General features: G+C 53.8%; 3 protein-coding genes across 4 annotated transcripts in view; 2 read left to right on the top strand and 1 right to left on the bottom strand.

The window, feature by feature from the left end:
- Positions 1-7,666, top strand: part of SLC9A8 (solute carrier family 9 member A8) — a 71,377-nt gene extending 63,711 nt beyond the window's left edge. Inside the window, exons 15-17 of the mRNA XM_040637867.1 lie at positions 516-562; positions 1,591-1,846; positions 2,730-7,666. Of these exons, the coding sequence (XP_040493801.1) occupies positions 516-562; positions 1,591-1,846; positions 2,730-2,837 (411 nt within the window). The 3' untranslated portion in view covers positions 2,838-7,666. The remainder of the gene's footprint in view (positions 1-515; positions 563-1,590; positions 1,847-2,729) is intronic.
- Positions 7,667-12,714: 5,048 nt separating this feature from the next.
- LOC103669677 (interferon lambda-1-like) lies at positions 12,715-14,231 on the top strand. The gene has a single exon (XM_040638454.1). The coding sequence runs from the start codon at positions 13,284-13,286 to the stop codon at positions 14,061-14,063; it is 780 nt and encodes a 259-aa protein (XP_040494388.1). The 5' UTR covers positions 12,715-13,283; the 3' UTR covers positions 14,064-14,231.
- Positions 14,232-17,906: 3,675 nt separating this feature from the next.
- On the bottom strand, positions 17,907-26,883 carry SPATA2 (spermatogenesis associated 2). 2 transcript variants are annotated; one of them, XR_005836970.1, is made up of 4 exons: positions 26,727-26,883; positions 20,810-21,254; positions 18,557-19,895; positions 17,907-18,379 (listed from the first exon to the last, which is right to left on the bottom strand). XR_005836970.1 is itself a non-coding variant. In XM_040638456.1 (3 exons), the coding sequence occupies exons 2-3, from the start codon at positions 21,143-21,145 to the stop codon at positions 18,669-18,671; spliced, it is 1,563 nt and encodes a 520-aa protein (XP_040494390.1). In that variant the 5' UTR covers positions 21,146-21,254; positions 26,727-26,883; the 3' UTR covers positions 17,907-18,668. The 2 variants fall into 2 exon arrangements, 1 of the variants encoding a protein (XP_040494390.1); XM_040638456.1 differs by having other exon boundaries at positions 17,907-19,895.
- Between the last annotated feature and the right edge of the window lie 910 nt (positions 26,884-27,793).

Consider the following 27,793-nt stretch of genomic DNA (forward strand, 5'->3'; position numbering starts at 1 on the left):
GTCAGCGGCAATGGTGCTTTCCTTGCCCTGTGTTGACCCTTCGGCCCCTGTGCTGAGCCAGGCTCTCCGACAGGAGCAGAGGCCATCCACGGCCTCTCAGCCCGCCTTCCTGCACCGCCTCCACCACCCTCCACACCCAGTTCTAGAAATGCCTCTTTTTCTAGTTCCCTTATTCAGTAACTTTATTCAGTCATGGAAGGCAGAGAAATCCTCAACCAGGAGACAGAGACAGGGACACAGCCCACTTTCCCACTGGGGAGCTCAGGTCTGGCCGGATCTTGGCCTCAGGTGTCTGTGTGGCCCTGGCCCGTGTCTCAGCCAAGGCCCTGCTGGGAGGAAGCTCTCCGGTGGTCACAGGCAGGGCTGGCTCAGCAGGACCTTCTCACTCTCAGAGGCCCGTCTCTGGCCACCCCCATCCCCCAACTTTCTGATCTGTTCTTAACAAAAGCCCCAGTATAGGTTCTCAGACCTTTCAGAGGGTGTCAGAATCGGTGGCGGGCTCCCGGTCTGTCCAGGTCTGGGCTGCGGCCCGAGAGAATCTGCGCTTCGGGCAGGTTGCCAGGTGCCGCGGCCCTTCCGGCCCCGCAGCCACGCTTGTTGAAGCCCGGCTCCCGCAGAACCAGGATGTTTGCCCAGAGGAAGAGCGGCTGCTATTTAGGGAATGTTTTCTGTGGCACGGGCACCGTGGCTGTGCTCTCCTCGGACCGCCTCAGGTCGCCCTGAAAACCCACAGGCAGCAGGCGCTCTCTGCTCGTGCCTATTCTGCAGATAAGAGAGCTGAGGCACAGAGCGCTCACGGACTCCATGGTCTGTGCTCTTCACCACCACGCTCTCCAACAGCGCTCTCAAGGTGGAGGTCCCTGGAGCGGCAGCCTCCCTGGGAACTTGTTAGAAATGGGAGTTCTTGGGCCCCATCCCAGACCTGGGGAATTAGAACTCTGCAGGTGGGCCTGGCGGGGGCGGGGGGCAGCATTTTGTGGATTCATAAGCCCTCCAGGTGATTCTCCCCGCCCCCTCCCACATCCTGCACCTGCCACACCACCCAGGCCCCCAGTGGAGGCTGCGTGGCTGTGGCTTCAGAGCCGCCCCTCCGGCAGAGCGGTGGATGCTACACTCACAGCTGCTCGCCTTTGGTCGTCCTGCAGAGGTGGGGGCTGGCCTGGGCCCGGGGCCCGGAGCTGTGCTGGCGTGGATCCCGTGCACTGGAGACCACCGCTGCCTGCAGACCTGCCCTGCCACGGGGTAGTTGCTCTCATTCCTCTCCAGTTCCCACCAGGATTGCCCCCCTGCACACGCACACACTGACCGGCCAATGCCTGCCCAGAGCAGAACCGCAGCTACTGCAGCTGCGGGCAGAAATGACCAAAGGAGTCTCCCTTGTTCAGTTTGCTGCCAGTGAAATCACCTAGAATGGCAGTCCCCAGTCCTGCCCGCACATTAGAATCACCTGGAAAGTTTACAAACCAAACCCTAGCCCACAAATAGATTCTGATTTATTTATAATTCTGATTTATTCCTGGGTATCCATCGTGTTTTTACAAACCTTCCCACCTCCCTGCGGGCTCCGAGGAAGCGCTTTGCTGCCCACAGATGCCCTGCACTGATTCGAAAGCAGTTAGGGTTGGGGACACTGGTGGCCAGCAGCGAAGGGCTGCTGGGTAGGCGGGGTGGGGTGGGGGCTCCCAGGAGGGGGCCAGCTGACGACCCTCNAGAGTCAGAGCACTTGTCGGAGCTCACGGAGGAGGAGTATGAAGCCCATTACATCAGGCGGCAGGACCTCAAGGGCTTCGTGTGGCTGGACGCCAAGTACCTGAACCCCTTTTTCACACGGCGGTTAACTCAGGAGGTGGGACACTGGCACACGCCACATGGCCAAGGGTCCCCAGCCTTCCTCCCTCAGGATCTGCAGGGGGGCCCAGGCCCCCTCCCCCGGCTCGGCCTTCTCCTTCCCAGGCTGGCAGCTGGATATGCTGGCGAACTCAGCATCTGCTGTTTCCCTTCACTGCCATTTTTAGTGCTAGTTTAATAATAGACTTGTTATCACAGTTTGGTTTTCCTGGATGATAGACTCAGGACATTGATCGGCTATTGAATCTGAGCCGAAAATTTCAAACCTGCCGGGGCCTCAGGCAGTGGCCAAGGCTCAGGGCTCTTGTGCCATCCCTCCGGGGACTGCTGGCCTCTGGGTGACAGTGAATGACACAGTCTCGTGGGGCCCGGCTTGGGCCTGCCCCACTTCGTTTACGAGCCCATGTGCCACCCCGGCAGTCACGGTCGCTGTCAGCGTGGGAATGTTTCTGTTGCTTCGTTTCATCCTCCCAACAACCTGTGTTGTAGCTTCAGCTGCTCTCTCACCAGACAGCTGGGGAGGCCGAGGCCCAGAGAGGTGCAGCAACCCCCCTCTTCCCCCCGAGGTCACACAGCCAAGATGCGGCAGCGGTGGGAACAGAGCCCAAGGGTGTCTGATTCCGGAAGCCATGTTTTTTAATATCACGCCTGCCTCCTCCTCCTGTCTCTGAGTGACACCTTATCTCCGTCCCCACAGTGAAAAATCCCAGCTCGAGTTAGTTGGTTAACACTTGGAAATTGCCTGTGGCCATGTGCCCTTCCTCCCGTCTCTCCACACCCCCTTCCACGTACACAGCAGCTCCCCCCTCCCTCGGCCCTGCCCCTGCCCCTGACCTGACCCAGACCTTCTGACGAGGGCTGGGTCGTGTCTCCTGCTCCAGGACCTCCACCATGGGCGCATCCAGATGAAGACCCTCACCAACAAGTGGTACGAGGAGGTGCGCCAGGGCCCCTCCGGCTCCGAAGACGACGAGCAGGAGCTCCTGTGACGGAGCAGGGCGCCCCGTCTGGCCTCCTTGCGGCTCCCTCCACAGACGCTCGGCAAGGGCCCCGGAAGGGCTCGCGTGCCCAGCGTCCTCAGGGGAGATGGAAGCAGGGGGAAGCAAAGGCCGTGGTCTTCAGAAACCAGACGTCCCTGGCCCTGGGAGCCAGCTGTCTACTTCTGAGGTAGGTCACGTCCCCGGGCCTCACTGAGCCGGACTCCTGCTCTCCGTGTTGCTTCTCAGCCCGCAGATCAGAGGGAACAGCCGTCCAGGTAAATCTTCCTTCTGCTTCTGTGGCCGGGGTGCAGAGTCATCTGCCAGACTGAGGGGCCTGAGAAGAGCAGCCGTGCCCTGCTGTGGAGCCCGCTGTGACTGGAGGTGCTGGGGGAGCCGGGGGAGCTTGCAGCCTCTGCCATTCCCAGGCACGGCCTGCGTCACAGGGACACCTGCTCCAGCAGCACAGCGAGCCAGCCGCCGTTTCGCTTTGGGCTTCAAGGTGCCTCTGGGCTCAACAGCAGCAGTTCTGACCTAGGTGGCCGGCTCGGAAATCTGCAAAACCTCACGCTCCCCTTTGTGATGTTGCTTGCACTCCCTGAGAAGGAGAAACTGAGTGACCTTTTTCTTTACCTCCACCTGGCACCTTGCAGGCCAAGCCCCTGCACGCCGGGCAGCTACTGCCCTCCTCCGGGGATAGTATGAATGTTTACGCTGGTCCGGAGCAGGGGCGCCCGGGCCTGTCTCAGAGCCGCATTGGAAGCTGCATCCTTGGGTTTCTGGGGGTGAGCGAGCCTGTTCTGTGGGGTCAGAGCGCCCTCTGGAGGGAGAAGCTAGAGTTAGAGGGCTCATGCAGGTCCGCATCTCAGTTTAAATTCAGTTTAAATTCATGCACTTTGACAAAGTAGTGAGAGCCTGGCAATCACTCCCTCGCTCAGTGGACCTCATCGGTCCAGAGGCCCCATTTCCTGGGCACCGTGGGGTCTGCCCACTGCCTACTGCCACCTTCACTGCTAATCAGCATTTCCTCTTTCCCTGTCCAAGTTCTTTACTGTCTCAGGTCCCAGCTCGCCAAAGCCCTAGGGCAGGGGCCAGAGCGGGAGTGCCCCGAGCGGGAGTGCGCCTCCCAGGCCACCCCCTCCCAGAACTCGCTCACAGACCATCTCTACGTGCTCTCTTTCTCTCACACACGCCCTGCCCTGTCCCTGTGGTCCCGGCCCCTGGCCATCTAGGGTGCGGAGCTGCCAGTCATGTCCAGGCGGAGTGGAGTTACTGACTTCGCATCCGCTCCTCCCCTGCGCTTAACAAACCTCGTCCCTGCAAGCCTTTGCCCATGTATGGGCCAGTGGCGACTCCCCTAGGTGGCTCAGGGTCCCGGTCTTGGGACTCGGCACACCTCTGGGATGGTTGAATTCGTCATGTGGGTGTCCTTGGTTCTCTGGGGAATGCAGCGGGCCAGCATGGACCCTGGGCTGGGGGCACGTACGTTTCCATCTCTTCTGGCTCAGGCAGCATGACTCTGGCTGTCAGGAAGGACTGACTTCAGAGCCCACCAGGCCAGACCCCTTTCCCAGAATGAGGCCGGTCAGGCAGGAAGCATGTGGTTTCCTTTTTATGCATGAAAAGTAAATCTGTACTTGATAGGGTTAAAATATGGTCAGTGTCTCTTTGTAACCTCCCACTTTAACCCCGTAATGTAAGCCAAATAGGAATATTTTACTCCACCTGATACCTTCACTGGAGGAGTAATACCGTGCATAATTCTGGGCTCCGTCATTTCCTACTTACTTTTAGTGGAAAAGTAAGAGAACAGGTCAGAGAGGGAGGGGACCTTTGTCCGCACCTGGGGGGAGGAGGGCAGGGATCCAAGACGAGAGTGTCCTCCAATCCATAAGTCATTTACCTTCTCCTTTGAAGTTCAGGGTCTGATCTCAGAAGTGTAACCTGCATTGCAAACGCAATAGTTTACCAGAAAATTTGGTGGGGAGGGGGCTATGAATTCCCAGATAAAGCAGTGAAAACAGGATCTTCTCAATTCAGACTGCCCTTGTCACCAGGTCCCGCCTGGCCTCCCACTTTTAGCTGAGACCTGAAGATGATGCTGTCATAGAGAAGAGTCCCCAAGGTGGAGGGTCCCTAAGGCCTGGCTTAGTGGGCGGGGGCACCTTTCCTGGCAGGTCCCAGCGCCGGCGTGGGTCTCCTGTGAGTCTGTTCTGCGCCTGCCGAAGTGAGGCTTTAGTGGGCTGGAGCACGTTCCCACGGGGACAGGGGCGATCCGTGTTCCTCGGGTCTGTCTCCACTTTTGCCACAGGCAGAGCCCATGGAGGTAGATTTTCCCGGTGGATTTTTTTCAAGTATCTTTGCCTGAGAATCCGAAATTTGCTGCTGTCTTACCTTTAGCATACCTAATAACTCTACTATTTGGGGCAATAAATGCCTAGTAGATAAAAAAATATTCAGCATAACTACGATTTCCCACGGATTTATTTCCTTGTAGGTCTAGGCCATGGGAGAGACGTAGCACACAGACAAGGTCATCCTTCAGAGTGAGGTGAAGGCTGTGAAGTCCGTGAGTGCCTGTGGGGAGGCTGGCCCGTTAGCCAGTGAACTCGGAAGACACGCTTGTCTTGGGGAGCTATGTGGCGACAAGCTGCACACCCAGGGCTCCCCCTGCAGCCCTGTCGTAGTAGGACCGCTGGGAACAACCATTCCCTGAGGCTTGCGGTGTGGGGTGTTACAGGGAAAGGAGCTGGCTTGTCCTAGGTTTTCAGAGATCAAGCTTTAGGCTGAGCTGAGCCAGGGCCAGGCAGAAGGAGGGTGGCCCAGTTCCATAGTCTGGTTCTCACTCAGCCCAACAGCAGAACCAAAAACTTCCCGCACCCAGGCCAGCTACCTCTCTTCACAGTGGAAATGCTGGCCAGGCCCTGGCTGACATAAGGCCAAGGGGCAGGGCTTGGCCCAGAATGGTGGCTGTCCCGGGGTACGCCAGGTCAGCCTAGGGAGGCCCTGGTTTGCCTGCAGTTTCCTTTTTGTGCGGTGAAATGTGGAAAGATTGACGAGTGGGGCTCCTCCTGTCCCTGAAAGCTATGTCAGAGGTGCCGTCAGCAGGACTCGGCCCTGTGGGGTCTCAGTTCCACATTCCCACGGGGCCCGATGCAGTTGGCAGAGTCCTCAGCGGGGCGGCCGCAGCCAGGATCCCACTTCTGCTTTGGGGGAGAGAGTAAGGGTGGCGCAGGGTGGGGGCCGGCTTCTCCGGAACTAAGTCGTGGATGTCAGAGGTGCAGGCCTCAGAGCTGGTCCCTTTTTTTTTTTTTTTAAGATTTTATTTATTTATTCGACAGAGATAGAGACAGCCAGCGAGAGAGGGAACACAAGCAGGGGGAGTGGGAGAGGAAGAAGCAGGCTCATAGCGGAGGAGCCTGACGTGGGGCTCGATCCCATAACGCCGGGATCACGCCCTGAGCCGAAGGCAGACTCTTAACCACTGTGCCACCCAGGCGCCCCTCAGAGCTGGTCCCTGATTCCAGTGCAAGGAAGAATCAGCAACTGAGATCTGCCATTAATTCAGGCTTTTTTTTTTTTTTTTAAGATTTTATTTATTCATTTGACAGAGATAGCAAGAGAGAAAGCGCGCACAAGTGCACAAGCAGGGGGAGCCGCAGGCAGAGGGAGAGAGAGAAGCAGGATCCCCGCTGAGCAGGGAGCCCGACTCGGGACTGTATCCCAGGACCCTGGGATCATGACCTGAGCTGAAGGCAGACGCGTCACCGACTGAGCCCCCCGGGCGCCCCTAACTCAGGCTTTAAATGCAGAGAGCGCGACAAAAGGCACCCTGATGCTCCCCATTCCCTCCAGAAGGCAGACCTGTTTCTCCTGCTGGTTGATGCGCGTAGGAAACCAGGTCTGAACCGTTCTCGATACCGCAGCCCGCATCATGGAGAAGCTGTTCTCCCAGGACCTCAGTCTCCAAAGCCCCAAGCAATTAGTTTTCAATGAAAACAACCCCAGCGAGAGGAAAGAGTAAGTAGCCACACTCCCTTCCATCCCGCTTCCTCCTGTCTCTCACGCAAGTGGGGTTAGACGTTCAGGAACTTCCGCTGCCTTTGGCCACGTGACAAAAGGAAGGCTTGACAGTTTCCCCTGGGCCACCCCATCCCCTAGGCCACCCCTTCTCTCCACCCTGTCCCACCCTGGCTGACGTGGTCCAGAGGGAAACCAATACCTGGCCTCTCACCGCTGAGTGGGTCTGCCAGGCCGCTGTGCGTGAGGCCGCCCGACCTCGGGTGAGAGCGTGACGTGCACGGAGGGCAGCCACAGGGGTCGGGCCGCGTGACCGGACAGGGAACGTGCCGACGGGCGCTCCAGAGAAAGCTCACCTGTCAGCGCCGTGTAAGAGCCCCGTCCGCGCGTTCCTGGCGCTCTCTTCTGGAAGCCGCAGCCCTGCGTGGGCTGCGAGGGTCGTGGCTTCCCCAAGGTTGTGACGTTGTCTCCAACACAGCCCCTGTCAAGCTTGATCTGTTCTTTGTATTCTCTTGAGTAATTTTCTTTGTAAAAATGAAGGATTTTTGTAAGTACTGCTTTTTTATTTGTTTTAAGGACCTTTGGGAAGGTCCTCCCCCGTGTAAGCTGTGAGGTGTTGGTGAGATCCTGGTTCCTGAGAAATGGTTTGCTGCTCTTCTGGGTGGGGCCTCAGATGGGGCGGGTCAGGGACGGGGCACCTGTAGCTGCCAGGCTAGAGCCCCGGCGTCAGCTCACTGGACTCTGGAAAGAACGCAGAAATGGCTGGAAAACAGTAATGTCACTGGATACTTATTTAGAAATAAAAATGCTGCTGGATCAGAGCCAGTTTCTGTGTCTGTGTTCAGGTGGCCTTGCAAATGCATGGGTCACACACTCCTGGGCTCAGCTCTGTGTCCCCACCTACCCGATTCTGGGGGCCAGCAACAGATGTGCAGCCCGTGCCGTGCAGTGGGCTTCGCATCAGGCAGGCCTGGGCCTGATTCCTGCCCCTTAGTGAGGAGCTCGTGAGGCCCAGCTTCCAGCCAGCCCACCGCTGCTGCTCCCCACGGGCGCTAGGAAGCCGTCCTCCCCAGGGCTCCCTGGGCAGCTGGGCTGCTGCTGCCCGGGCTTGCAGATCAGCCCCGGTGCACCCCTGCCAGACTGAGAAAGCGGGACCGCGCCCATCCGTCCTCCAGGTTCTGGATCCACACAGCCGCACGAGCCTCTGGCCGAAGGTGGTGGCGTTCTCTGTGGGAAGCCTGGAGCCTCCGTTTATTTTTACCCCCTCATTCTTCCAAAAGGCATCCAAAGCTGCTTATGGTCATAGGCACAGACCAAAAAAACCCAACAAACATGGACTAGAAAGCAAAAGCAGGTAGGACTGCCTGTCTGGAGCCCAGGCATGGGCCATCTGGCAGGGAAGCCAGTGCTGGCCTTCTTAGTTCCTTCCAACCCTGCAATTCATCCCCATTCCCGCTCCCCCCCCCCAACCCCCAGCCAAAGAAGGAAGTGGGGAGAATATATCACACCTGGGACCCTCCCTGTACCTGGGCTGCCAAACCAGGTGCGCAGACCGTGCCAGGGTCAGGCGGGGAGCCAGGCAGGGAGCCAGGGCTGGCTGTGAGGCACACGTGGCCTGCCTTCATCGGCTCCCTTTTCCACCTTTGAAGAGACCTGGCTTCAGAGAAAGATTTTTCTACATAATAAAACTTTGTGAGTGTGATGACAGGTGGCACTGGAATGATGGGGACCCCGGCAGAATTTCTCAGGCTACTGCTGGGTGCAAGGGTCACTGGGCAATGGAGTTGTGCCAAGCAGAGTGTCCTGATAGTAAAAGGAGAGTGGATCCCAAGTGGCACCTGCCACAGAGGGAACTGGTATTTTTCGTTCACATTTCAGCCGCCTTCTCAACTCCTAGAAGCAATCAGGGTGGAGGGGAACGAGCCAGGGAAGTTTCTCCTTGGAGGCCAGAAAGCTCTAGGGGGGGCACACACACAGGTGAGGGCTCCATAATCCCCAGTAGCTCAGGTGCAACAGAAATAACTGAGACAAGTGCATGAAGTGAGACAGACTCCAGAGCACTGACGCACAGCATTAACCTCTAACGATTACATCAATGGCGGGGGTATAAATAGGAAAAACTCTGGAAGGACAGGTGCCAAGTTTTAACTTTGCTTCTCTCTGAATGGAAGGATAATGGGTAACTTAAAACATGTTTGTATATATTTTCTGTCTTTCGGAAAGCACGGTTATTCAGCGCTCAGGAACACACCGCACGTTACCTTCGTGTTTCATAACATGATGACAAATACAACCACAGCTACAGGAGCCATGCGGCAAGTGGGGAGATTTGAGCGGACAGAGCGCTAGGGAAACAGGAAGTCTGTCTTCTGGTGAGAGTCCAAATTGAAAGAATCACTTTGAAGAGCGGCTGGCAATGCCTAGTGAAGTTAAAGACACCTGTCACCTGTCACCCTTCAACCCAGGAATTCCCCTCCTAGGTCCGTGCCCTGGAGAGCAAGCAGGAGCAGACCACTGCCTGGGGACCCAAGCCAGCCTGCCTCCTACCTACTCTGTACTATACCGGAGAGTGCAGAGTGGTTTTTAACATCCCCAAAGGCTTGAAAAAAAACTCAAAAGAAGAATAGTTCATAATCTAAAAACCGCATGAAATTCAAATTTCAATACCCATAAATTAAAATTTTGAATTTTTTTAATTAAAAATTTATGGAAGGGGCACCTGGGTGGCTCAGTTGGTTAAGCGTCTGCCTTCTGCTCGGGTCATGATCCCGGGGTCTTGGGGTCAAGCCCCACATGGGGCTCTCTGCTCAGCTGGAGCCTATTTCTCCCTCTCCTCCCCACTCGTGCTCTCTGTCGCTATCTCTGTCTCTCTCTCAAATAAATAAATAAAATCTTTTTTAAAAATGTATGGAAATTTTTTCTCTCGTTATGTAAGTACCTGCATAACTTTTCTTTTTCCTCTTGCCTCCCGAAGCCGAAAATACTCACTACCTAGCCATTTGCAGAAAAAGCCTGCCCACCCCTGCCCTAGAAAAATTCCTACACACTCTTGCACCAGGAGACACCCGTAAGAATATCTGCAATAGCACCTGATTGGAAACAAGCTAAATGTTTCTCACCAGGAGAGCCGATAAGCTGTGGCACAGTCACGGAAGGCACCCTGTGCAGCAGCGAGAGGCTGGATGAGCGTACGAAACTAGAATGAACGCATCAACACGGTTACATCTCAGAACACTGAGAGGAGGGGAGACCGAGCCATGGCAAGGACAGAGTGCCGAGCACCTATAAAACCACACAAAGCGATATGAAATGACGGTGCTTTAGAATGCAGACAAGTCCAGTGAAAGCGTGAGGAAAGGCTGGAAAGGTCAACACCGGGAGCAGGGGCTCGTCTGGGGCAGGGAAGGGAAGGTAAAGAACTGCACTGGAGCTGCATTACCCCTGCCCTGGCTTCACCTCTATCTCTGACGTCTCATTTACTAACAGCGTCATGGGCAACCAGGAGTTAATCCTACCTGGAAACTTACAAACAGGAGCCTCAGTTCTGCCCTGCTCTGTAGGCGGTAACTGATACCCTCTCCAAGGAGCCGTGGCTCCCGTGGCTCCCTCCTGTCAGTCAAGGTTAGGTCAGGTCGTAGGTGGCAAAATTAAAATCAGTAATGGCTTTCCTAGTGTCCTTGAGAACCAGGATTCTTAGCATGGGAAAAAGGCAGGTGAGGTGAAGTAAAAATCCTGTGGTCCTGAATTATAATTTAAAGTGTTAAGTATGGAGGAGCGCCTGGGTGGCTCAGTCAGTTAAACGTCTGCCTTTGGCTCAGGTCATGATCCTGGAGTCCCGGGATCGGGCCCTGCGTCGCGCTCCCTGCTCAGCAGAGAGCCTGCTTCTCCCTCTGCCCCTCACCCTGCTTGTGCTCTCTCTCTCTCAAATAAATAAGTAAATAAAATCTTTAAAAAAAAAAAAAAAGTATAAGTATGAACCTAAATGTATTTTGTTTTTAAAAGAATGTAAGCTCTTTTCATTAAAAAGACAACAATAATGTAAAGAACTAAAATACTTAAAATATACTGAAGTTTTAAAAAAAATATATATATAGGCTGAAATCAAGGAGTTAATGATACTTTAAAAAAATTAGTCACTGTTGGGAGATTCTAAGGCATCAACTCATTAAGTAAAAATAGAGGTAAAGAGGGGCACGTGGCTGCCTCAGCTGGCAGAGCATGTGACCCTTGATCTCGGGGTTGTGAGTTCAAGCCCCACATTGGGCCTAGAGCTTACTAAAAAAATAGTAATAAAATAAAGGCAAATAATTAAGCATTTACCTCACTTAAACTACTCCTGGTAGTCAAATAGTAACTAAAGGAAGTTTCTTTTTCTCTTAAAAAAATAATCACAAATTTACAGGAAGTTGCAAAAAATAATACAAAAAGGTCCCATGGACGCTGCACTTAGCAGTAACGTCTTGCACAAACACAGAACAATATCACAACCAGGAAACTGACATTGGTACAAGCCACAGACCTTGTTCCAACTGTACCCAGTTTATGTGTACTCGTGTGAGAGTGTGTGTGTGTTTAGTTCTATACAGTTTTATCACATGTGTAAAGTCACTCCAGCACAAGGAAGTTTCCTTTTATAGAAGTATTTCGGTTGCCAAAGGAATACTAGAATTAGAACATCTACATTTTGCAACTTCCAATGAAATGACTGACCTAAGCACCAAACAATAGTCCTAATGGCTGTTACTATCCCAAAGGGAGAGAATTCAACATCATAGGCCTCCCGATGAAGGAATACAACATCTGTGAAGTATTCTTATTCCTAAAAAATCCAACCCAAATCTGAGCAAGCCTCAAAGGGCAACTACCACGTGGTGCACCACATTAACAGAACGAAGGACAAAAACCACATGGTTGCCTCAACTGATGCAGAAAAAAAAAAAAAGTTTAACAAAATTCAACACACTTTCATGATAAAAACGCTCGACAAACTAGGAATAGAAAGAAATTACCTCAACATAATAAAGGCCACATATGAAAATATATGTGCCACAGCGAGCATCAGACTCGATGGTGAAAGACTGGAAGCTTTTCCTCTAAGACCAGGAACAAAGCAAAGATGCCCACTCTTGCCACCTGAATTCAACACAGTACTGGAAGTCTTAGCCGGAGCAATTAGGCAAGAAAAGTAAAAGGCATCCAAATTGGAGAGAAAGAAGTAAAATTTTATCTTTTCTCAGATAACATGATCTCATGTAGAAAACATTGAAGATTTCACACACACACACACACACACACACACACACACCCTATTAGAACTAATAAATGAATTCAACCAAGTTGCAGGATACAAAATTAACACATAAAAAAATCAGTTGCCTTCTATCCATACACAAACAATGAGCAATCTGAAAAGGAAATGATGAAAACACGTCCATTCACAATAACATCAAAAAGAATAAAATACTTAGAAATAAACTTAACCAAGGAAGCAAAAGACCTGTATACTGAAAACTATAAAACATTACTGGAAGAAATTAAAGACGACGCAAGTAAGTGCAAAGACATCTCGCGTTCATGGGATTGAAGACTTAATGTTGTAACAGTGTCCGCAACGACCCAGAGCAATCTACCGACTCAATGCAATCCCTACCAAAAGCCCAATAGCATTTCTGCAGAAATAGAAAAAAAAGTCTTAACATTTATATTGGAATCTCGAGGGCCCCTGAAGAGTTGAAACGATCTTTAAAAAGACGAACAATGTTCAACTCCTCACACTTCCTGATTTCAAAACTTATTACACACAAAACTACAGCAACCAAAATACTATAGGACTGGCATACAGACAGACTTACAGACCAGTGGCACAGAATAGAGCCCAGAAATAAACCCTCACGTATAGGGTCAAACGGGCTTCAACAAAGGTGTCAGGAACACACAATCGGGTGTGGACAGTCTCGACAAATGGTGGTGGGGAAACTGGATATCCAAACGCAAAACACTGAAGTGAGACCCTTCCCTTATGCCACACAACAAACTTAAGTCAAAATGGACTAAAGGCCTAAATGTAAGACCTAAGACTATAAAACTCCTAGAAGAAAACATAGGGAAAAGTTTCGGGACATAGGATTTGGCAAGGATTTCCTAGACGTGACGCCGAAAGCACGGGTAACAAAAGCAAAAGGAGACAAACGGGACCACAGCGAACCAAGCGCGCCTCAAAGGGAAGCCCCCTCTGGCTAAGGCAGCCTCACCCACACCTCCCCTCCCCCCACCTGCCTCAGCCTCAGCAAGGGGTTCCCCAAAGCCAGCTAGCCGAAGGCTGCCCCTAAACTGAAAACTGTCCAGGCAGCGGGACTTCTCAGAAACGGCGTTCTCTCTCCGAGTGGATTTCAGTTTCTCTTTCCTTCTCGGCACAGGTCCAGAGAAGGGACTTGTGGGATGCCCCGTCTCGCGGCTCAGGCAGCCTCACCCAGATCCACGTGTTCACCTGGTTCAGGACCGGCCCCACCTACGTATGCCTGCCCCGTCCAAGCAGAGATTCCAATTTCCATTTGCTTTTTCGCTTTACATACATCAGCCGGGGCTGCCCAGCGAGCCCGGCTAAAAGCAGAGCCATGCAGCGGGGAGAGCAGTGGCGATCTGGCCATGGCTCCAGCGTGGGTCCTGGTGCTGGTGACCGTGCTGCCGGGCTTGGTCCGAGCAGGCCCTGTCCCTACTTCCAAACCCACCACGACCAAGAGGGGCTGCCACATGGACAGGTTCCTGTCTCTGTCACCGAGGGAGCTAGAAGCCTTCAAGAAGGCCAAGGATGCCTTAGAAGAGTCGCTCTCGCCGAAGAACTGGAGCTGCAGCTCTCGCCTCTTCCCCAGGGCCTGGGACCTGAGACTACTGCAGGCCTGGGAGCGCCCTGTGGCCTTGGAGGCAGAGCTGGACTTGACGCTGAAAGTCCTGGGCGACATGGCTGACTCGTCCCTGGGGGCCGTCCTGGACCAGCCCCTCCGCATGCTGCGCCACATCCACGCCGAGCTCCAGGCTTGCGCCCCGGCTCAGCCCACAGCAGGACCCAGACCCCGTGGCCGCCTCCACCACTGGCTGCACCGGCTCCAGAAGGCCCCAAAGGAGTCCCAGGGCTGCCTCGAGGCCTCCATCACCTTCAACCTCTTCCGCCTCCTCACCCGGGACCTGAAATGTGTCGCCAGTGGAGACCTGTGCGTCTGAGAACCTGGACCCGCCCTCAGCCTACCTGGGACTCAGACCTTATGAATGCACCACGCCTCACCCCTGCCTTAAGTTATTTCCTCTCAATCCCTTATTTATGCAGCCCTGCTCCATACCCATAAGAAATGTTTATTTTTCTACTTTTGTACAACATGCAGCAAATAAACAGGAATAGGAAAAAAAAAAAAAAAAAAAAGAGCCACTACTCCAGAGACTGAGAGAACAGAGGAACATGTTAAACAACAGTGAGGCTGCAGTCGGCAAGATGCAGGCTCTGGCAAACTCGAAAAGACTAAAAATCCAGCTTAACAAAAACATTTCAAGGGAAAAAAGAGAGAAAGATGGGGTACTCTACAGGGACAGCCTTTAGGATAAAGGTGATCTAAAGATCTAGCCACCAACTGCAGTGTGCAGACCTTATCTGAGCCCTGATACAGTTTTTAAAATATGGATCTTTATGACAACTGGACATCAGAACACTGCCTGCATACCTATCACTATTAAAGAATTCTAAAAACTTAAATGTGATAATGGTATGGTGTTTTAAAAGTTCTCGTCTTGGGGCGCCTGGCTGCCTCAGTCAGAAGAGCACAGCGACGTGGATCGGGGTTGTGAGTTCAAGCCCTGCATTGGATGTAGAGATTACTTAAATAAATAAAATTTTCAAAAAATAAAGAATAAAAGTGCTTGTCTTTTAGATAGACCTACTGAAATATTCACAAATGAAAAAGCTATCTGGAATTTGCTTCAAAGGAATTTAGGAGGGAAGTGGATGGACAGGTAGAAAGGAAACCAGGTTGACTGCAACTTGGTAACTGTTAAATTACTGAATCTGGGTTCAACGTACATGAAATTGGTAAATAAAAAGGTTACTTCAATGAGAAAATGGGGGGAAATGTGGTTTAAGCAGGTAAGGGTTCACTGCGCTCTTACATAAAAACTCTGCAGGTAGGCGGGCAGGCTGGGTGTGATGGCGGCTGCCTAAGCATCAGGGACTCGGCCTCTTCCACCTGCTGCCACACCCTCCTCTTCACTTGGCTTCCGCCTCAGCCTCGCACGGCTGCTCCAGTCCAACCAGCACAGCCATCCCAGACAGGAAGGAGGCTCAGTGTGGGAAGAAGGACAAGATCCTTTGAAAGACATGTCTTGGAAGCCGAACCACTTGCCCGTCCCAGCAACCAGACACAGCCACGTAACCATGCCTGGCTACAGCAGAGGCTGGGAAAGGCCGTCTTTATTCCGGGTGGCCATGGGTCTAAAAAATCAGGGCTTCTATTACCAAGGGAGAAAGCGTGAGAGGAGAGCGGGGTTCAATTCAAAGCATCTGCCACAGCCCTTCTCCCTCTGAGACTGGTAATCAGGCGTGGGGGTGCCACAGATGGGTGCTCGGAGCTGGCAGCAGCGCCAACGGACAGCTGGTGGGCCTGATGATGTTAAATATGCTTGTCACTTCCATCCACAGAGGAAGCGATCTGCTCTGAAGTCACCGCTCTGCTGTGGATGCAGGAGTGAGTGTCTGGCTTCTTTGCTCTCCGGGGCCGGGGGTGCATCTCCAGGAAGCCGCCGTGCCCAGCAGCGCCATTTCCTACGCTGTAGCTAAAACCACAGCCCACACTCACTTGGGCCTCGGTCTGGCCCTGGGCCTGGATGATTTGTTCGCCGGTGCATGAAATGGAGAAACCTGCTTCTTGTCTCCCCGACAGCTGAGGTGCCTTGTAGGGGCCAACCCCGCAGTGGTGACCGTCCCGCAGAGACTCTGCTGCTACCGAGGGCCCGGATGTCCCAAACCACAGCTGCTCTGAGACCACCCTCAAGATTTTTGCCATACACCTCGCTTTCAAGTCAATCTTCCTGTTAAAAAACACTTAAGTTGATTTGTGAAGGGCTCTATCACTGCTGTAGATGGGAAGCAGTGTGGCCTGCTCCCGACAGAAGGCAACTGAACACCTAGCTAAGACCCCGCTGAGGCTCCGTGCCCACCGCCTGCTTCCTCTTTGGTCAACACAAACTAGCACTTCTGCATGGACTTCCTCCTTAAGGCATTTAAATGGATCAAAAGAATTAAAGATGTAATTCATTTTTGTCATTATGTCCTCCAGCGTTATTTAGTAAGACCTGCCGATCACCACCCACAGCCATTTCGCCTGGCGTCTTCAGTCCCAGTCCTGAGAGCCATGGTGAGCTCTGCACACCTCAGCTTCCCCATCTGTAAGATGGGGATCGTAACACTACCTAGCTTACCGGAGGGCTGACACTGTCACACGGAATCCTGCACGTAAAGTCCCAGCATGACCCGGCTCACGGTGCGAGCTCTCGCAGGCCGAATGCCGGCTGTTGTCACGTCCCAGTCTTGTGGAGAAAATGTGAGTCCTGTCATTGAAGAATGCGGTTTGGGCAAAACCACCGAACAAAAAATTCCAAGCAACCCAAACTTCAAAAGCAGCAAGGAGGGAGGGAGATAAAACCCCAAACACTTGGTTTAATAATGGAAGACACTTTATTACTTTTTAAATCATCTCTCAACATTTCAACTCTTGGTAGAAATCAAATGCAAAACATGTGCCTTTTTAAATTAGCATATATTTATCCAGCTCAATCACGGCAACCTCATACAGTAAGGTACACACCAAGGACGGGGTCAGAGCGTCTTCTGTTCCAGTCTGTGAACAGTATCTCCGTGATGGCACGTGTGCCAGAGCTTCTCTCCCAGGACGGGGTGGGCACTCCTGCTCTGCCCACCGCATAAGTGACCTGGCATCACGGTTGATGACGTTCGTGTAGTGCTGGAGCGAACTGGGAATGGAAAACGAGCAAACTAGCGCCCCCAGGAGTAAAAGGGGCATTGACACTTGCGGAACGTGGAAAGGAAGAACACCAGAGAGGACGACCGCAGAGTGGGCTGCTCTTAGTAATAAAGGTGGGTGAAATCCAGCTGTATACACACACTGAGTATCTACATGTGCTCTACCAGATAAAAAGAGCCACAGAAGATTTGGAAAACCTTAAAATCACTCCACTGAGTTGGAAGAACATCAGCAAATTCACAGTGGCCTCAGGATTCAGCCAGATTTAAATTTGTTCAAGAGCTGAATACCTCCTTCTACTACCAGAAAACCCACTGCATGTAAATTCCTATAATATTCTGTACAGCACAAACACTTATGGCTAAAATATAATAGTTCACAAGGAAGCGGTTTTAGTTTCCAATTCTTGCCCCGCTCCTGCTCTGCACCCCAAAAGGAAAACCCAGGGGTCAGTCATTCGGAGTTTAGGGGCCTTCGGGTTTGGAAGCACTGAGACTCAGCTGAGTATCTCAGGAGACGTCCGTTGGCTGGGCACACGCTGACTCGGGCCCACTTTTAGTGCAAAAAAGATCACGGATGTTGCAGAGGAGTCCTGGAAACAGGCGCAAAGGGCTGAGATGGAGGGGTGGGGGGAATCCCATAGGATTTTCCTTCTGAAACAAGACTCAAGACGTTTGGAGTGCGAGGTTCACACGCAGCGGGTGGCAAAGACCAGCCTGTCGATCTGCAGAGCGAGGCTCCTGAAGGTCACGAGGTTCCCGCGGTGCGCAGGCGCAGACCCCGGCCCGCACTAGCCCCTAAGTGTACGCTGGAGGTAGGTATATAGAGATTTATTACAGGGAAGACAGTGGCGCTCCACCGACTCCGGGACATCGTCCGTTCCTCCTCTGCCCCCACACTCTCCGCTCTACCCACGGGCTGTGGTGTGTGTAGGATACAACACGGGAGGGCATGAGACCCGCCCTTGGAAGACTAGAGAACCCAGGCCGTTTGTATAAATAGCTACATAATTCATGTTTTAACCACTTGGAAACACACGGCAAGTTGAATATTTATTTAAAAATAAATCTCAAAAATATCTATTTACAGTACAGTAAGAAGGGCATGTGCAAACAAAAGAAAGGGGGAACAGTCCATCCTGCCACGGAAGGCCCACACTTGGATGCGCCGGAGCAAAGTGCACGAACACCACGGGCCGAACCGAGCTGTGGTGGCAACAGGATGCCATTCAGTGACGACTGGACTCCGTCCACGCTTGAGGCTTAGACAGCTGGAAGTCAGCGGGGTGGGGGAGTCCCGGCGGGGATCCTTGCGTTTGGGAACAGGGCGGCCAAAGGATGAGCCACGGGAAGAGGCCCGGTGTGGCAGGAGGGCTCATTTCACAAGCCAACAGGCCTCTAGCTCGGCGCTCCAGGTGGGCATTTGGAGGTGACCTGGAGGGCCCTTCCCAGTCCAAGTTGGCTTTGCAGCGGGAGGGGTGGGTGTGACAAGGGTCTCGGAGATTGAAATCCTCTTCAAAAACAAAACGAACAATGGAACAGGGAGTGTGGAGAGATTAGCAAAAATGAATCGGAACGGAAATGCCACCCTCTCCCTTGTCAGGCGACAAAGCAGCCATCGGTTGAAATATCTGGGCCACCAAGTGAACTCCCACATAGTGCAGACAAGCCCATATCCCCTGACACCTACGTGGTCAAATGCAGGCTCTGCTTCTGAGATCGACAGGTTAACACTTCTTCCCCGCAGGGAGAGCCAGAAAGTCAGTGGTGTAGCCCTTGGAGCAGGGGGTGCGAGGTCCAGTCTATCTATACACGAGATGGGAGAGCTGGGTGGACTTGTAGTTCAGCTGGTTGTTGGGCATGAACTTGTGCAGCTCATTCTTTTTGCAGCAGGGGTCGTAATGGTAGGCGCTGAGACAGCCGTCGCAGGAGACTTTTGAACACTGAGTGCAGGTGTTGGTGGCACCCGGGCGGTTACAGAAGCCACAGCGGGAGGTGGCTGTGGTGGAGGGCTTGGATTTCGGGTGGAGGTGCGGCAGCCGCTCCAGGCCCTGTGTCTGGCCCACGTACTTCTCCCGCAGAGACGACCCGTGGGCCAGGCTGTCGTGGGCAGAGGCCTTGCCAGGGAAGGCGCCCGGCTTGGTGGCTGGGGGACAGGCGAGCAGGCTGTCGCAGCGCTGGCAGAGGGAGGAGCTGCAGGACAGCCCGCAGTTTTGGCACTTGGACAGGGAGGACTCTTTGGCGGGGGGTGAGCGCTTGTGGTAGAGGGGGTGGGCATCATTTCGGACCAGCCACACGTCCGGCCGCAGGGCGTCCTGCCTCCGGTATGCGGCCCTAGGCTCCGAGTCTGTGTACAGATCCACGTCGTCCTGAGCAGAGAAGTATGTGCCGCGCAGCAGGCCGAGGCCGTTGTTGGGGGAAGGGGATGGCAGGTCATCCGGGCTTCCGTGGGGGGAGCTGGACATGGTCAGGAGCGACGCAGACGGGCGGATGATCTCATCCTTGAGGTCGTCCCCCAGGTCTGGTGCCACGGGCTCCTTCCGCAGGCTCAACGAGGCCTTCAGGGGTGGCTTCCGGCTCTCCCAGTAGCTGTCGTAGGCGTCTACCGACCTCGAGGGCTTGGTCACCCGAGGCTTGTAGTAGTCCTTGGCCGCCCGCTCACTGGCTGACTTCTGGAGCGCCACGCGGGCCATGGAGGCCGTCAGGTGCTCCCGGCCCTCAGCGCGCCGCCGCAGGGCCTCCGAGCAGCCGCGCACATCCTCCGCGCTGCTCTTGCGCTCGTTCACCACGTCCAGCTCGGAGTAGCCCTTGTCCTTGACTTGGGAGTGGATTTCCAGCATCTGCTCACACTCCACCTTGGCCAGAAACAGCTCGAAGGAGACCATCTTCACCTGGAGGGTCTCCACGAGCTCCTTGAGTTTGTACGCGGTCCCTAACTCCGGCACGTAGCCCATGTAATGCAGGATGGCTCGGACGTCCTCTTCCAGTAACGACGACTTGACATAATAAACGAAGGGGCCCGTGTAGGTCTAGGAGAAGGAAGGGGACAGAAAAAGAGAGGCGCGATTTGCTCTCTGAGACACACGCGGAGCGGGCTTCAGAGCGCCGCACCCCCAAGGCGGAGGCAGGGTGTCGGCAGCCCGTCACTGCGTCACTGCGGCAGGCCGGGGCCAGCGCGGCACACGGCGGGAGGGTAGGCGCCGGCACTCCCGCCTCGAGCAGAGGGCACACAGCCACTTCCCATATGGGGCTCAGCGGCTCTGCTCCATATGAAGAGGAAACAGGGCAAACGTGGATGAAGAGAAGGGATCGGAGCAGAGGCAGCGCGCCCCGTGAGCAAGGAGAATATTCCTTTCTGGCATCTCTGCGAAGTTCTGAAGAATAACAGTCTGGCTTTGTGGAAACTCTCCCGAGCCATCACTGCCTCCGAATGATTCAGAGCTCTCTTTCTCTTAAATCCATCCTCCACCCTCCTGTCTGTTACTACTTAGTCCAAACCAGCTCTCAGAGTACCCCAACATCGGTGGCAGCCTCCTAACTATTCTCGCTGCCCCGCTAGTCTATTTCCCATACAACAGTCAGAAAGAAGCTTTGCGAATGGAAACCTGATCCCGGCCTGCCTTGCTTCCCAGCCTACTTAGGGTACATTCAAGGCCTTTGCCCTGGGCTTCAAGGCCCTGCACCACCAGGCTGCTGCCTGCCTTTCCAACCTCACAGCTTCAGGTGGGAGCTGCCAGGGGCAGGGACCCAGTAAAGAGATGACACTGGTCAGACAGCAAGGTAGGGAGCCACGGGGGGGACTTCTAGTTGTTACATCGAAGGCAATGGGGAAGACGGGAGGGTCTGCGGGCAGAGGAGGCATGTAATCGGCACAAGCCCTCTCAGGTCAGACTGGGAGGGGAGGAAGGGAGACCAGTGCGGAATGCCCTTCCCTAGACCTTACCTTGATGCTTCTGAATTCCTTCTTCCACGGGTAGAGGAAGAGGTTGATGCCCACCGTTTCCAGCACGCTGAAGGCGCAGTGCAAAGCCCGCAGGCTGGAGGAGCTTAGCGAGCGCAGGGAGCTCTCCACCACCTCATAGAACTGGATCAGCCGGAATCGATAAAAGGGATCCACCTTGTGGAGGCTGAGCAGGGTCGAGGCTGCCACCCGAAGGTACTCATCATTGCCAGGCCGCTGCTTGCTGGGGCTGGTGTCCACTCTGCCCTCATGGAACTGCACGTACTTCCGAAATAAGTCATCCTTGTATTTTGTATCCATTGAACTGGGCTTCCCCATCGGATCCAGGGACCTGGGGGCTACCTTATCTCCTCCATGGTTTCTGGGTTCGAGGCAGGGACATTGCTAAAAGCACTGACATGTTGCCCACCTGCACTGGGGGCGTGTTCTGGAAGGGGAAGAACAAGAAGCACGTCATTGCTCGAAATGGTCCACATCCCAGCGCGTGGCTGCTGAGACAAAAGACAGAACTGGCCTGCGCTACGCCGGGCGTCACCAGCCCTTGGCCCCTTTCTGCTCATTCATTCAGCACAGTTACTGAACACGGACTGTGTGCAAAGTTGTCGTGGAAACAAGACAAACAGGTCCCTGACTTTGCTGAACCCATCAAGGAAGAATATGATTAGGAGCACCTAACCTGGCTTTGTGGGGAGCAGGAGGAGTTTCAAATAAAAGTAGCCCCCCGCCCCCCGGCACTGGTGGTTAGACCTGAGGAATGAGGAGTTTGCCAAGCAAAGAGGTGGGCGGGGAATGTAACAGCAGAGGTGTCGCCAGGGAGGAAGGCCCCGAGCTAACGCTACCCGCGCTTACTACGCGCCAGGCACTTCGGCACGCTAACGCATTTCGTCTTCTTAAACAACCCTAGGAGATAGGATCCCCATCTTTCAGATGTAAAAACTAAGATACAGAAATGTTAAGAAAGTGCCCAAAGCTACAGAACCACGAAGAGGCAGAGCGGAGAGCCCAGGCAGCCTGGCTCCAAAGTCTACGCCCTTCACCACCACACCCTGCTTCCCTGAGGCAGGAAGGAGCCTGGCCTACGAACAGAAAGGCCAGTGTGGCTGAGGCAGCGAGGGGAAGGGAAGGCAGGGAGCAGACACGAAGCTGCAAGCACCATCAGGACAGCACCCCGTGCCCCAACGGCACAGTGTATTCAGAGAGGCACGCGAAGCCCCTGAAGAGTTCAAAGCAAGGGGGAGAGGCACGTGACCGTACCACACTGGCTGCCGACCCCGGAGAATGTTCTACGGGCCTTTGACAGCCTGCGTTCCCCTCCACCTTAACAGAGGTTTACAGTCCCACCGGGAGAGGACAGAACATTCGGGGGTACACCAAATTTGTACACTCCTGCTGTCCGCCTGGCCACAGAACAAGCAATGGCGTTGGTGCCACAGAGCCGGGAGCCCATCTGGATTCATCGAGGGTGCTGCCAGGGCCGGGGAGGCGGCGCAGCAAGGCGTTACGAACAGATCCCAAAGCCAGATTGCCTGGGCGTGAATCTCGGGTCCGCTTCTCTGGGCTCTTGGGTAAATTACTCAGCCTCTGTGGACCCGTCTTCTCATCTACAAACGGGGGTTGGTAATAGCAGCTACAGTCCAGAATTGGTGGAAGGATCATGTGCCGTAGCATATAAAGCTCTGCACAGAGGACGGGCTTGAAATAAGCCCTTGGCACATACGGGCGGCTATCCCTGCTCTGAGGCTGCTACACCCCTGCCACGACGCAAGGCATCCTCAAGAAGCGAAGATCAGAGCGGGCAGATACGTCCGCCCGGGGGCCACGCGCGTCCTCACCCTCGCGCACTCTGACCACGAGCTCCAGGGGCGCAGGGATGCGGACTCAAGTCCTCATTGAGGTAACCCAAGCGCAGAGCCAGAGGCAGCGTATGTGCTTCGTAAGCACCTCAGCGAAGGAGGCTCTCGCCGGCTGCGGAGACGGCCCGGGACTGAGAAGGAAGCTGCAGGGACGGGACAGCCTGTGCAGGCAGATCTGACTTCAGCTCAGAAGTGCCAACGGCCTACGAACCCGGTGGCAATCATGAGGTCAATAAAATCAGCCGTGTCCCAAGCCACTCGCCTGGCTTCTCCTTTGGGAAGACTCCTGAGGATCTGAACTATGAGGTGAGGGGTGAGATGTGTGGAAGAAGTGCGGACAGAGAGGCCACCTTCTCCCATCCACTGCCCTGCCAAGGGAGCCCAACGCTTCGGGAACGAACACACTAGAAGAGCACAGGAGGCAAACCTAAGTCCATCAGAATAAAATTCTACCTCCTGACCAAGGTCAAAGGCTTCACATGGTCTACTCCTGCTCCCCTCTCATAGCCATCTTCCCTTTCCCTCTAAGTTCGAACCACAGGGACCTTTCTGTCTGTTCCTCAAATACACCAAGCTCATTTCTGTCTCAGGACCTTTGCCCATGTTGTTCCTTTTGCGTGTTCTTCCTCTGATCCTTCCCATAGCTGGCTCACTCTCATTATTCAGGCCTTAGCTCAAATGTCACCCCTCGGAGGCCTCGCTAGCAACCCCAGCAGAGTAACTCCCTCCTTCCCAGTCCCTCATTATTCCATTATCCTGGGATAATCACCATCTGAAATTATCAACTTTCTTTATTCATTTACTAACTTCTCTTTGTACTCCCCATTACCCAGTAAGCTCCACAAAGGCAAGGACCACATCTGTTTTGTTCACCATGGTGCCTGACACACAGCCTGGCACACGGTAGGTGTTCGATAAAACAGGCGGAATGAATGATGCGTTCATGATGCCACTCCTTCGGTTTCTCACTGAGCTCTCCAAGAATCCTGAGAGATCAGCTGGAGAGAGAAGGAACACAGGCTCCACGACATGACAGGCTGTAAGTAGCCAGGGTTAGTGAAGCCAAGATTCCAAGCCTGACCTTCTGTGGCACCTGTGTTCCTCCCCATACCCCATGATTCCTGAGTTCAACAAGCATTTATGCAGCACCTATCTCGTGCCAGGCCCTAGGATGGGTGCAGTGGGGGGATATGGGGTGGGCGTTAAGGGGCAGCAGTTGGGAAGCCACAGCCCTGCCCTCAATTCTAGTTGAAAGAGCTTATTATCAAAGTATGTACTGCAACCCGAGAGAAGACATCACTGTCCTTGCTAATAAAAACCCGTATGTATTTACCATTTTTTATTCATCTAAGAGAAACTTCCATCCTGCCTCTGGTGCCAGGGACTATTTTTTGGTACATCTGAGAAGAATTTAAACAGAGGGATATCAAGCCTCCTAAATACTGCCTTGATTTTTCTCCAAGGAAGTCAGCTTTGGGCCTATAAAAGCTGATTTTTTTTTTTTTTTTTTTAACAAAGTCAGCCACCCTCAAGCTCCGTGTCTGCTGCTCTGTAATCACACCACAGTCCACACCCGTTTGTTGCTGGCACACAACAAACAAGGAAAAGGGATCCAAGCAGCCCAACTGGTGTTCCAAATCCTAAAGTCAAGGATAGGAAACGAATCTATGGTGAATCTTGAGCCAACATAGACAGTTGAGGAAAAGGGTAAAAGGAAATGAATGCTAAGAAATAATTAAGGAAAGAGAGAAGGGAACGAGTAATCACTGAGGTCCTACTACACACTAAGCACAGGGCCTTCTGCTTTAAATGCATCACCCCATTTAATCTTCATGACAACACCAGAAGGAAACCAAGGGTCAGCCATGAAACCACCTGCCCAGTGGAACTTCCAAGGGTCAGAGCTGGAATCTGAACTTGGGTTGGTAGGCCCTGAGGCCTGGGGATTTTTTTCTCCATTTATCTCACTCATTTATTGCTACAATCTCCCATTCACCAAGGGATTCGTACATGAGGGCTCTCTGCTAAGGGCTTGATGAAAATCAATGAAACCCACAGGACAGCCCCAAGGTTAAAGAGGAAACTGAGGTTCCTCACGGCCAAATCACTTGTCCCGAGTTACAGGGCAGGAAGAAGTGGATCTGAGGTCCGAATCTAGGTCCAAGGCAAAACCCTGACTCAAGCTCTGAGCTGTTCTGCTTCTAGGCAAAGCTGTCCTGAGGCGTCTGCTGGACAGTTCTACTTGAAAGGGCTTGGCTAAGTTAGAGCACCCTATGGCAGGGCGAGCAGAGTTGAGTTCTAAAAATTCCTATAGTAGCAAAATTCACATCTTCCCACACAGAACAGGGCTGGAAGAGCCACAGATCTCTTTATGATGTAAGCTCAAGGGCCAAGGGAAGAGGCTGGCCAGAGACCGGCCAGTGGTGAGGCAGCTGACATCATCCCTCCTGAATACATTTTCTGAGAATACAGGCTGCATTGTAGCTGGTCATAGCTGGTGTCTTTTCTGAGCATAGAGCCAGCAATTTATTCCCAGCACTCTGCAAGAACAACAAAAAACACGCGCTCTGCAAAAACAGCGTGGTTAAAGGAGACTAGACAGCGCAATGACAGAAGCCGTTAATTTCTCCAAGCAACCCAAGGATTGGAACACCATGACGTGCCAGTCTGGTGGGGGGAAAATGGCACTGTGAACATCCCTAACAGCGTCAGGCGGGTGCCCAGAGCCAACAGGCCCGGTCAGCACAGCCCGCACCCACAATCTGGACTCCCTTTGAAAAACAAATCAATGAAGAGGGAAATATTACATATATAGTCAGGCAGGTGGTGGCTTTTTAAGGATTATTATCTTTCTAAAGATTATTTTTTAGGCATCTCAAAGGAAAGCTGTACCTGTTTAAAACCCCACTGAAGGGAACTGAAATGATTTGGGGGTAGCAAAGCATGAGCTTGGCTTTACCTCAGCTGGCCCATTCAAGCAGAAACCCTCCCCAAGCAGCATTTGAAGGCGCCCCCTCCCTGCACAGGCAGAAGCTATTTTGGTCCCAGCACTGCCCCAGTCCACAGGTTTACAGATCTCTGGTCTAGCTTCAGCCAGCTCAGAGTTCCCTCAGCCTCCAAACAGCAGCAAGAGGAGAGCAAGCAGTTCAACCCCCTCCACCTCCTAACCCCCCACTCCTTTGCACTCATTCCAAATCCGAGGTTCCGAAGACACATCCAAGGCACCTTGCACTGGCTGTGACACACCAGAGGGTCCCCAGACCCCAATCAGATTCCAGAGAAATTCAGAGACAAGACTTGCAAACCTTTGAATATAACCTCGGTGGTGCTGAAAACGGGCTTCCTTACTGGCGGCTGCCTCTCAGAGGGGCTCTGAAGGAAGCAGTTTCTCCTCCCCGCTGGGACAGAAGCTGGCGGCTGCTATTCCCAATCTGGTCATTCCTACAGCCTCTGAGGGCCGTATCAGTTGTGAAAAACACCCCAGTCCCAAACTCTGGCCCTTTACGGGTTTGTGAATGAATTAACAGCAGCTATCATTTATTGGACGCCTGCTGTATGCCAGAGACCGTGCTTCACAAGCATCATCTCATTTCATCCCCACCACGGCCCTAGCAGGCACGTTCACTCCCATTTAACTAATTAGGAAATGAGGCTCAAGATGAAATGACTTGTCCAAGGTCACACAGTGAGTACAAACCCAGCTCTGCTGCCAGAGACTGGGCTGGGGACCACTGCGCGGTAACTGCCTCACGGTGGAGTCGGGGTGGCCTCCTGCTTGGTTAGTCGCCGAAGAGGGGGTGTTCCTCCTGAGCTGCCCTGAGCCACCCATGGCCGGTCCCAGGAGTTTGCGAGGTAGCCCTCGGGGGAGTGGGGATTCTGAGAACAAGGTGGGCTCTCGGGAGGCCGAAAAGGCGGGGCCGCCCGTCGCCCCCGCCGGCTGCGAGGGGACCCCACTCCCGGGTCGGCCAAGCCCCGCCGAGTCGGGCGCCCCCTCTGCCCTGGGAAGCGCCGGAGGCCGTTTCCGCCCGCGGCCGCCCCGCACTCACCCCGGCACTGTCGCCGAGGACGCCCCGGCCGAGGGAATCCAGAAGGAGCCGCGGCCGCCGCCGGAGCCGGGCCCGGCTGGGCTCTCGCCGCTCCGGCCGGCTGCAGGGGACCGAGGCCAGTACCCCGGGACAAGCTGCGACCCGGAAACACTCGGCCAGGAAGTGACGTCCTTCGGAGGCGGGCCCAAAAAGAGGCTGGGCCGCGGCTGCGCGTTGGGCCGGGGAGAGGCCGTTGGTCGTGGGCGGTGGAGGAAGAAACGGGAGGCAGAAGAGTGAGCAGGCGAGTAGCGGAATCCGGCTCTGGGCCTTGGAGGGCCGTCGCCGCCGAGACTGGGGCTAGACCCGGAAACAAACGGGCCGGACGTGACGCACGCCAGCCCCAGGATGGTGGCTGGCCGGGTTGTCATGGGAACCGGTCTGGAGCCGGGAGGTGGAGGCTGGGACTGTGAGCGCAGACTGAATGATCCCCGGCCTCCGCCTCCCGGACTTGTCCCTTGTCCAGATGATCCGCGAGCTGCGCTCCCAGCTGCGCCTGAGCAGAAGCTAACGGTTCGAGCCCTCGCCCCCGCCCCATTTTACAGACGCAAATACCGAGGCTTAAAAGAGCAAGTGAGATCCCCAGCATCATGCGAGATGGAATCTAGCCTTGAGAGGACTTTTGATGTTACTGGCTATCTTTAAGAACGGGGCTCGCAGCTTTGCCTTTGCCACTTACTAGCTGCGTGACCTCGGGCAAGTTACCTAACCTCTCTGAGCCTCAGCTTTTTCATTTGTAAAATGGAATACTAATAATACCGCCTGCTGGGATCCATGTGAGAATTGAGTGAATTAATACATGGAAAATGCTTATTACAATAACAGGCATATAGTAAAGATTTAAATAAGTTTTGTTTTTAAAACCTGGTTAAGTCAAAGGAGCCGACCTCTGCCCTCAACATCCCCAGGTGGAAGCCAGCGTTGAGGAAGACCAAGGCAAAATATTGCCTCCTTGCTTTGTGACTTTTCACCAGACATCTGGAGTACCTGCCTGGTCTACGCTGGCATCAATCATGGTGGCTTGTCGCTTC

The sequence above is a fragment of the Ursus maritimus genome, unplaced genomic scaffold (assembly GCF_017311325.1).
Source record: "Ursus maritimus isolate PB19 unplaced genomic scaffold, ASM1731132v1 scaffold_22, whole genome shotgun sequence".
Classification (NCBI taxonomy): domain Eukaryota; kingdom Metazoa; phylum Chordata; class Mammalia; order Carnivora; family Ursidae; genus Ursus; species Ursus maritimus.